Source organism: Onychostoma macrolepis, chromosome 01, assembly GCF_012432095.1.
Source record: "Onychostoma macrolepis isolate SWU-2019 chromosome 01, ASM1243209v1, whole genome shotgun sequence".
In the NCBI taxonomy this organism is placed as follows: Eukaryota; Metazoa; Chordata; class Actinopteri; order Cypriniformes; family Cyprinidae; genus Onychostoma; species Onychostoma macrolepis.
The window spans coordinates 9,704,893-9,715,600 of record NC_081155.1 but is presented as its reverse complement, the minus strand read 5'-3'; the positions used below and the strand labels follow the sequence as shown (position 1 = coordinate 9,715,600).

The 10,708-nt window shown below is 38.7% G+C and overlaps 1 protein-coding gene across 7 annotated transcripts; it reads left to right on the top strand.

The window, feature by feature from the left end:
• The first annotated feature begins 365 nt into the window (after positions 1-365).
• LOC131525289 (adhesion G protein-coupled receptor E3-like) lies at positions 366-10,662 on the top strand. 7 transcript variants are annotated; one of them, XM_058752751.1, is made up of 16 exons: positions 366-469; positions 554-1,342; positions 1,475-1,557; positions 1,654-2,040; positions 2,809-2,840; positions 4,517-4,594; positions 4,734-4,923; positions 5,797-5,916; positions 6,233-6,414; positions 6,504-6,665; positions 6,740-6,946; positions 7,024-7,256; positions 7,339-7,405; positions 7,490-7,581; positions 7,676-7,838; positions 10,500-10,662. In XM_058752751.1, exons 2-16 carry the CDS (start codon positions 1,161-1,163, stop codon positions 10,554-10,556), a joined length of 2,235 nt encoding a protein of 744 aa, XP_058608734.1. In that variant the 5' UTR covers positions 366-469; positions 554-1,160; the 3' UTR covers positions 10,557-10,662. The 7 variants fall into 7 exon arrangements, with proteins under 7 accessions (XP_058608734.1, XP_058608821.1, XP_058609160.1 ...); XM_058753177.1 differs by lacking the exon at positions 366-469 and having other exon boundaries at positions 1,318-1,342; positions 1,492-1,557; XM_058752838.1 differs by lacking the exons at positions 7,490-7,581; positions 10,500-10,662 and having other exon boundaries at positions 7,676-7,821.
• The last annotated feature ends 46 nt before the right edge of the window (positions 10,663-10,708 follow it).

Sequence of the window (10,708 nt, the reverse complement as noted above, 5' to 3'; positions counted from 1 at the left end):
TTGTTCATTCTTAGTTGATGTCAACTAATGACCAATGTTAACTAAAGAACCTTATTGTAAAGTGTCACCAATATTTTCATATCAGCTAATCTGCCTGAGCCCTGCTACAACTACACTGTACTGGATGATCCATGGAGAGCCGCCAGCAGTCAGCCATCAAACCCCTCCTACATGTCTGACTGGTCTGTCACCTGGAGCGGCTGGTATCGTCTCTTCATTAACGGTCTGAGCGCTCAGATCCCAGACACGTGTGTTGAAAGGTATAGATGTGGTACTGATATCCCACTGTGGATTCATGGTGAACACCCAAGAGTTCAAGATGGAGTCGTCACTCGAGATGTCTGCGGTCATGCTGCCAATTACTGCTGCTTCTTTGGGTCTTTTCCCATTAAAGTCAAAGCCTGTCCAGGCAATTATTATGTCTATGAGCTGCTTAGACCAACTGTGAGCCGATCAGCCTACTGTGCAGGTGATTATATTCACATGAGCTCGTTCTTCACATTCATAATGTTTATGTCTCTGTTCATTAATCACTATTCATCCAAACTTTCAGGTGTTAACAGCTCTACCACCATCACACCAACAACCATCTCAACTGGTACTGTAACACACTGTGTCTCTATTGACTTGTTTTCTAGCCTGATGACTGTGATGATCTCTGCTGTTAAATGTGTGTGTGTGAGTGAGTTTGTGTCAGTAGGTGATGTTAGACAGGAAGTTAAGGAACTAGTTACTTTGCAAACTATCTTCTCCAACTTCACACAAAGACCACATGAAATGATCATTAAAAAATAAATAATAATAATAATAATTATAATAATAATGCATTTTATTGATAATCACCTTACAAGGCACTCAAGGACACCTTACAAGCAAAAGTTATCTTAAAACATTTCAGAGCATGGCGTATCTAGAAATTGTATATTCATGATGAATAGAGTCTTTGCCAGGTCTGGAAATCACATTAAAAGTAAGCTGCCTCATATATTCAGGTATATTTTGAAAGACAGATTGATGAAGTTGTTTTAATTTATGTTAACGCTTGCTTTGTCGCATAAGTCTAAAGTCATCTTAAAGGGATAGTTCACACAAAAATTTAAATTCTGTCATCATTTACATCATTTACACCGCCTCAAGTTGTTCAAAACCTCAAAAGTGTCATGAATCTGGGTCCACGATGCTCCCTCTCACCACCAGAGGTCACTGTTTCCCGGATTCAATTCTCCAAACTCCACTCACCTCATTATTGTTTAATTTGCCCCAGCTGTGTTCCTGATTGCCGTCCCTACTTAAGCTCCCTGTGTTTTCTGTTCTGGGCTCGTTCGTCTCACTTTTGTGCCAGGTATGCCTGTGATTTATGTCTGCCCTGTGCCTCGTGTATGTCTTGTTTTTAGTGGTTGTGTTTATTCTGGCTTTTTCCCCTTCGGGGTGGTTTCAGTTGTGTTTTTGTTTATTTTGTAATTTGTTAATAAAGAAGATTCCTTTTGCCAGCAATTGAGTCTTCGTTCCTCCCAACCCGTGACAAAAAGTTGTTTGCTGAGACCTGCTGGTTGAGAAGTACTGTTTTAGTGTCATGTAGATTTTTAGCCAAAAAATTAGTTAGAATTTTAATAAAAAGTATTATAACATTGTTTAACAACATTTTTTTAACAGTTCATCCTTCTGTTGACCCCTGCTACAACTACACTGTACTGGATGATCCATGGAGAGCCAACAGCAGTCAGCCATCAAACCCCTCCTACAAGTGTGACCAGTATGTCATCTGGAGCGGCTGGTATCGTCTCTTCATTAACGGTGTGAGCGCTCACATCCCAGACACGTGTGTTGAAAGGTATAGCTGTGGCACTCGTTACCCACTGTGGATTCATGGTGAACACCCAAGAGTTCAAGATGGAGTCGTCACTCGAGATGTCTGCGGTCATGCTGCCAATTACTGCTGCTTCTTTGGGTCTTTTCCCATTAAAGTCAAAGCCTGTCCAGGCAGTTATTACGTCTATGAGCTGGTGAGACCAACTCCCGGTTATGCAGCATATTGTGGAGGTAATAATATCTACATGAGCTCTTTTTTTAGGAATAGTCATAGTGTTTGTCTCTGTGTCTGTATTTAAGGATGAAGAATAGAGTCAATTTCAGGGTTAACACCATTTTCTGCAGTTTACAGAAAATGAAAGCATCCAGGTATAGTTGAGACACTGAATACATACATCAGAACCTAAATAAAAACAAGAATGAATGAATGCAAGTTTAATGTTTTGTAACACTGAGCAGTTTTGCAGCTCCATTTAGACTAGAAAGCATTTATCAGTTTTACTGGAAGAGCCCAAACATCTTCATATTGCTTAGATCTGCATTTATCAAGCTATAGTTTGTGTTATCTGGTTCAAACATGAATTTCTGGAACTGGCTTTTTAATTCAGTCATTTTCAATAACTGAATTATTTGGTGCTCAAGCAGTAGATTCACTAGAGCATTATTGTGTTTTCTTCAGAGAAGTGTAAAACAAATTCAGATTAAAGTGTGACTTGGCAATTTTCATGTAAATCTTGATCAGGCAAATTCACATACTTTGATGGTAAATATATTTAATATTTGCCCTTTATACATTTCAGTATTATTTGTTTGTCAGTTTATTGATTGAGAATGTAAAATTGTTGACTGCTACTAATCCATTAATATAAGCTTAACATAGTAAATTCCTATTGAAATGTAGCTGTTTTGTGAGAATGATTATTTTTAATGAGTTATTACTCGTATTCTGGCTTGTGGTTTATTTTATTACGGTCTTCACACTGATCTCTGTCATTGCAGGTATAAATATAACACTGCCAGAAGAATGCACTGTAAGTTGAGTTATTGAAATTGAGATTTTAGAGGTGGACTCACAGCTTCTGACAATTATAGTCCAAAGTGCAGTGCAATAAGACGTGCATTGTTGATATTTTAAATATGAATGTAACTTTCAATTTATTCTTGATGATTTTGTGCACAAACTGGCTATTATGGACTATTGTAATGGTCTCCTCACTGGCCTTCCCAAGAAGACCATTAGACAGCTGCAGCTCATCCAGAACGCTGCTGCCAGGATTCTGATTAAAACCAGAAAAATCTGAGAATATCACACCAGTCCTCAGGTCCTTACACTAGCTTCTAGTTACATTTAGGATTGATTTTAAAGTACTGAATCACTCAATGGCCAAGGACATCAATACACTGCAGATATGCTCACTGAACATAAACCTAACAGACCACTCAGATCATTATTTAATTTAGAAATTCCAAGAGTTCACTCAAACAAGGAGTCTGCTTTTAGCTATTATATGGTATAAAGAGAAGAGACCAGGGCCTGTAGTCACAAAACATTTTCTCTTACCACAGAGTTCTCCAAAATAGCAGTAAAAGTTTTTAGCTAAGAGTTTTCTCTTATAACCTATTCACAGAGCTGCTTAGACAAACTTTTACTAAGGAATAGAGAGAAGTGTTAAGCTCAGAGTAAGGGGGCGGGGCTGACCTCGTTGCTATGGAAGATGTCTGCATGCTTACTAACTATGCACGCAGTGATTGGTTGAGAGGGGAGGGGTCTCTGTCAGAGATTTATTCATAGAAATATTGTCGAGTGCAATGTTATGTTGCCTCTTACATGTATGCTTCTCAATAACAATTAGCAGATATGCATATAAACAGCCTTTTAACTAACAGAGTAGAATAATCATGGCTGATAACACATGCAAACGTAAAAAAAAAAAAAAAAACATAAATAAATAAAAACTGGATGCAAGAACAGCTGTTACTTCTTGCCCAGCTGGTTAATGAAAACAAGGATATAATCAAAGGGAAATTTGGAGTTGGGGTAACCTCCAAATCCAAAGGTGATACCTTTTAAAAAGGTCATTATCTACAAATGTTTCTAAAATGTTTATGTTCCGAGGCAGATTGCCGCAACAGCTGTTTCAGGAATAGTTTGTGGCTTGGTCTTAGTGACTTAGGAGTCCTCTTCACTACTTCTAATGTTTCACAGATTTAGGAGCTAGTTTTAGTGCTAATACACTTTGTGAAATACTCTTAGAGCAAAACTTTAGGAGTCCTAAATTTAGGATTGACACGCCCATTATTTTTAAGATTTTCTCCTAAATCGTTGAGTTATGAGCTACTTTTAGCCTTAATATGTTTTGTGAATACGGGCCCAGATGTGATAAAACATTAGCCACATTTAAATCCAGACTCAAAACTCATCTGTTTTGCTGTGCATTTACTGACTGAGCACTGTGGTACATCCAAATGATTGCACTGTATTTTATGTATCATATTTTATTCTCAACTGTTTTAAATCATTTCAAATTTTAATTCCTTGCTTTTATTGTTGTGATTACTTTTAGGATTATTTTAATTCCTTTTATGTAAAGCACTTGAATAACCACTGTGTACGAAATGTGCTATATTAAGAAAATTGCCTTGCCTTGCCTATTAATATAAAAACCTGAATCAAAATCAAACTCCACCTTCACAATTGTGATTTCAGAAACAGCTTACTCAAGAATGTCTTCAAAATCTTCTTGAGCAGATGGAGAACATTACAGCTCAAGAGCTTCCTGTGACTGTAAGTCTTCAAGAGAAATATGATAAAATAATCAAATCAAATCTAGATAATTGACATAGCAGTGCAGTCTTATTGGCTTTCTTGATACTAACATGATCATTAACTCTGTTGAACTGTATTTATCTGATCAATGAATTAGACTGTGACGAACATTTTGAATCTGGTCTTCAACACTTTGGAGAAGATTGTAGAGTCATCATCATTATCAAACAAAACTGAACTTGCCTCCTATGGGAACCGTTTGTTAGAAGCCAACGAGAAACTCATTTCTACATTAGTGAAGCCAACAAACACAAGTGACAATGTCAGTTTCACTCTTGCTGCTGTAGGTAAGTGGAGACACTTATTAATGTGAAAGTGAGATTATACATGATGGCAGAGACTTTATAAAGTCTAGAGAGCAGCGGTGAGACACAGGTGAAAAAGCAAAAGTCAGTGCAATTCATGGTAATAATCAGTGACAATGTGTCTTTGTAACAGTGACATCTTTGTTTCCTTATGTTCAATAAACAATTTTGCTGCTTGATATCCAGTGTAAAGTTCAGAATTGATGCTAGTCATGTTATTTATTTGTGTTTGTACATTTATGCAGACTGAATAAACTTTAAAGGGGTCATGACATCGATTTTTAAAATTATTTTTATATGTTTAATGTTAATAAAGCTTTTTTGCACACACACACAAAATGGAAAAATGATTATAGAGTGGGGGAACTATGATGTCACTTCGTAGACGAAAACCCAGAAGCAAGTGCATTCCATTGTTTTAGCACGTCCGGTTCCATCGTCCCAGAGTCAATGGGTTTTTTGAATGGGAGTTTGGTTAAATTCCTTAAATAAGGTCCGTGGTTCACACAAGCTCAAGATACTTTCACGTTTTATTCTACGACATAAAACACACTAGTTACACCACACTCGTGATTTTTTAAAAACTGTTATGTTTCTTAAAAAAGACGGTTGCTAACAAGTTGCTAAATGGGACTACAGGCGCCGTCGGAGACATTAAACGTCATCACACCGAACAGTTTATCAATTTACAGTATTTTCCAGTTGTAGTATAATTTGTAATTCAATTAATTGTACAAAAGATCAAGGCAAATGTGATTTATCATGTCATGACCCTTTTAATAAAAAATAAGAAAAAAAAACCCTTAATGTAGTAAAATAGCACGTAACTGCTTATTTTATTTTATTTATATAAAGGGGCAGAAGTCTTCATGGTTGGACCAGTTGTCACCCTAGAGAAAATCCCTCGACTTGACACGACAAATTCTTCTATGGACATCGATCTCATTGGGATCGCCAAGAACAACAATGAAACAAGTATGTGAAATGTTTTTATGTGAATAAACAAACAAACAAACGAATAAATAAATAAACAAATAAATAAAAACTTTAAAGAAAAAATTGAAGAAAGAGACATACAACTAAATCACGTAGACTACACTTAAAGATTTTCTTTGTTGTTTTTACATTAGAAAAGTGACCATTAATTTGCAAAGTAAAAAAGAAATTGCAGCATTTCACACCTCACAAGGAATAACAGTCAATTTTATTACAGTTACTTTTTCTTGATAGCTTTCGAAATGAGACACAGCTATAATAGTATTGCATGTAAGCTTCTGTTTCTGTCTCACAGGATCAGCTAATGTGGGTTTCATGAGCTTCAACACGATGGAGAATCTACTGAAGTCAGACTTCTTCAACACACCAAACAACACGATTAAAACCATGATGTCTACTGTGATCTCAGCTACTCTTCCCAAAACCACCAACACTAAACTCACCAAACCAGTCAACTTCACCTTCAGACACATCAGAGTGAGAGACTGAGATGTGCTTTTGTTTCATCTGAACACTGATTAACATCTGAAAACATCTACAATTTTAACATTTTCTTCTGTTTGCAGGAGTTTGATCCCAACGGTTCTCTGTCCTGTGTGTACTGGAATATCAGCGAGTGGATTGTAGATGGTTGTTCTGTTTTAAAGACCAATAGCAGCTTCACTGTGTGTTCCTGTGTTCATCTGTCCACATTCGCTCTCATCATGCAAACCAGCCGCCCACCAGAGGTACAGAACATTTCTAGTGAACACTGAAGAGCAGCACAGATGTGGCACTCATGTTCTCTGACATGTTTTCTCAGAGCGACTCACTGCTGGAGCTGATGAATTTGGTGTGTGTGATCGTGGGGCTGGTGTTCTTCACATTGGCCCTGATGACCTTTGCCCTTTGTCAGTGGAGTCCTGGAGTGAATAATGTGGCTCGAATCAACATCTGCATCAGTCTTCTGCTGGCTCACCTTCTGTTCCTGCTCACACAGCGGTTCCTGAGCCTCATACGGCCTCAGCAGGTGAGAATGATGAAGGAGCCCTACAGCTCAGCACAGCCTCACTGAGAATCATCATAACTGTCTCTCATGGTCTCCAGGTGTTGTGTGCCGTGATCGCAGGCCTTCTGCACTTCCTCTTTCTCTCCGGCTTTGTGTGGATGTTCATTGAAGCTGTGCTGCTCTTCATCTGTGTGAAGAACCTATCACAGATCAGCTCCAAAAAGAGGGCGGAGCTTAGAAATGGATTCTTGTGTGTGATTGGATATGTGGTTGCTCTGGTTGTGGTGGGCGTGTCTGTCGGTCTGGTTCCTGACGGCTACGGCAGCGAACAGTGAGTTTAGTGTTTTCTCCTTTTTTCCCCTCAAACTGTATCATTCCTTCATAAACTCCGAACTGTATCTTTTTCCAAACAGCTGCTGGATTAAGATGGATAAAGGCTTCATCTGGAGTTTTCTGGCACCTGTTTGCATCATTCTAGCAGTAAGCATGTTTCATTTTCATGATTTTGATTTGTATTAAAAGGAAAACATGGTGATTAATTATTGATGTTTTTCTACTTTGCAGTTAAACATGATTCTCTTTATCTGCATCATCATCAGTCTAAACTCATCTCTCACAAAACTGAACGCTGAAGTTTCACAGTTGAAAAAAAACAAGTAATCAACATTGTAACGTAATCGCTGAAAGGAAAACCACATTTAGTATTATTATAGTCAGTAAAGATACATTATCTTTTCTCCTTTCTCCCAGGATTATGGTGTTTAAAACACTGGCTCAGTTTGTGGTTCTTGGTTGCCCCTGGATTCTGGGTTTCTTCACTAATGGCAATAAGGTGCTGGAGATCCTCTTCCTGATCTTGAACTCGCAGCAGGGAACCTTCATCTTCCTCATCTACTGTGTCCTCAATCATGAGGTCAGACATCACATACTCAACCAAACAATCAGCTTTACCTACTCTATATTCCGTCCATCTTTTCTTTCTCATCTCCTGAAATTAGCCACTGAATATTCAGTTCTGAATATTACAAACAGATGCAAAATCTATTTCAATATATTACACTGAACAAAATTATAAACGCAACACTTTTGTTTTTGCCCCCATTTTTCATGAGCTGAACTCAAAGATCTAAGACTTTTTCTATGTACACAAAAGGCCTATTTCTCTAAAATATTGTTCACAAATCTGTCTAAATCTGTGTTAGTGAGCACTTCTCCTTTGCCGAGATACTCCGTCCACCTCACAGGTGTGGCATATCAAGATGCTGATTAGACAGCATGATTATTGCACAGGTGTGCCTTAGGCTGGCCACAATAAAAGGCCACTCGAAAATGTGCAGTTTTACTGTATTGGGGGGGGGGGGTCCGAAAACCAGTCAGTATCTGGTGTGACCACCATTTGTCTCACGCAGTGCAACACATTTGATCAGTTGATCAGGTTGTTGATTGTGGCCTGTGGAATGTTGGTCCACTCCTCTTCAATGGCTGTGTGAAGTTGCTGGATATTGGCAGGAACTGGAACACGCTGTCGTATACGCCGATCCAGAACGTCCCAAACATGATCAATGGGTGACATGTCCGGTGAGTAAACTGGGATGTTTTCAGCTTCCAGGAATTGTGTACAGATCCTTGCAACATGGAGCCGTGCATTATCATGCTGCAACATGAGGTGATGGTCGTGGATGAATGGCACAACAATGGGCCTCAGGATCTCGTCACGGTATCTCTGTGCATTCAAAATGCCATCAATAAAATGCACCTGTGTTTGTTGTCCATAACATACGCTTGCCCATACCATAACCCCACCGCCACCATGGGCCACTCGATCCACGACATTGACATCAGCAAACCGCTCACCCACAAGACGCCATACACGCTGTCTGCCATCTGCCCTGTACAGTGAAAACCGGGATTCATCCGTGAAGAGAACACCTCTCCAAAGTGCCAGACGCCATCGAATGTGAGCATTTGCCCACTCAAGTTGGTTACGACGACGAACTGCAGTCAGGTCGAGACCTCGATGAGGACGACGAGCATGCAGATGAGCTTCCCTGAGACGGTTTCTGACAGTTTGTGCAGAAATTCTTTGGTTATGCAAACCGACTGTTGCAGCAGCTGTCTGATTGGCTGGTCTCAGACGATCTTGGAGGTGAAGATGCTGGATATGGAGGTCCTGGGCTGGTGTGGTTACACGTGGTCTGCGGTTGTGAAGCCGGTTGGATTTACTGCCAAATTCTCTGAATCGCCTTTTAGAGACGGCTTATGGTAGAGAAATGGACATTCAATTCACGGGCAACAGCTCTGGTGGACATTCCTGCAGTCAGCAAGCCAATTGCATGCTCCCTCAAAACATGCAACATCTGTGGCATTGTGCTGTGTGATAAAACTGCACATTTTAGAGTGGCCTTTTATTGTGGCCAGCCTAAGGCACACCTGTGCAATAATCATGCTGTCTAATCAGCATCTTGATATGCCACATCTGTGAGGTGGATAGATTATCTCGGCAAATGAGAAGTGCTCACTAACACAGATTTAGACAGATTTGTGAACAATATTTGAGAGAAATAGACCTTTTGTGTACGTAGACAAAGTCTTAGATCTTCGAGTTCAGCTCATGAAAAATGGGGGCAAAAACAAAAGTGTTGCGTTTATAATTTTGTTCAGTGTATTTTACACACTCTCAGAAATAAAGGTACAAAAGCTGTCACTGGGGCGGTACCTTTTCAAAAGGTACACTTTTGTACCTATTAGGTTCTAATATGTACACGTTAAGTACTAATATATACCTTTAAGGTACCAAAATGGACTCTTTAGGTACAGACATGTAACTTTTGAAAAGGTACCACCCCAGTGACAGCTTTTGTACCTTTATTTCTGAGAGTGCAGAGGAATAACTTTTTTATTTCCCTTTTTGGCAAAAAATAAATTGTTAAATTTTGAAGAATTGTTTTAGTCAGTAAATAACTCAAAAGAGCAGTGAGTAATTATTCATTTTCAAAATTACAACATTCTCAAAAGTTAAAGGTGCACTAAGCGATTTTTGCCAAACAATGTTTATATTTGAAAGCACCAAAACAAACACGCCCATACCCCCAATCAACATTACTCACCTATCAAAAAGAAACAATGCAACTTCGATTCAATCCCTTTCCGCTCTTTGAGTTCTCTGCATTGCTGGAAAGCTGCTCCGATATTTACGCCGATCCGACCTCTTGCCTGATCGTAACCCTTCTTTTTAATGTTTTGTTCCTCCGATATTTTCCTCTTTTTTATCTTCCAATTCTCTCTCTCTATAGTCAATCTGCTAATATCCATCTGCACACTCCAACTGAGCATCTCTTCTCTCTATCAGTACAAGACTGCTTACTGCTGATTGGCTGCAAGTGTGTTTTGGGACTCGGTCCGACACTGCGGTCAAAAGCGTTTTTCAAAAATTGCTTAGTGCAACTTTAAGTTTAATGCAGCACCTTTTTTTTTTACTTTTAGATTTGGATTTTTGATTTTAAAATTTAACTTGGACATGTTCTGATTTTTCTTAACCGAGGTTAAAATTTAATCTTGTCTCATTCTTGTCCAGGTCAGGCAGCAGTACAGGAGGTTCTTCAGATGTCTTTGCTGTGCCAAACAACACTGAGAACTACAGCATCATGTTCAGAAAATGAGTGAAGTGACATTATTGTAAAGTGATTCTATCATTATTTAGAAGTTATATTAGCCTATAAATGTCACTACTTTTTTTTTTCTTCTTTTTACAAATGTTTACAAATTCTCTGATATAAACCTATA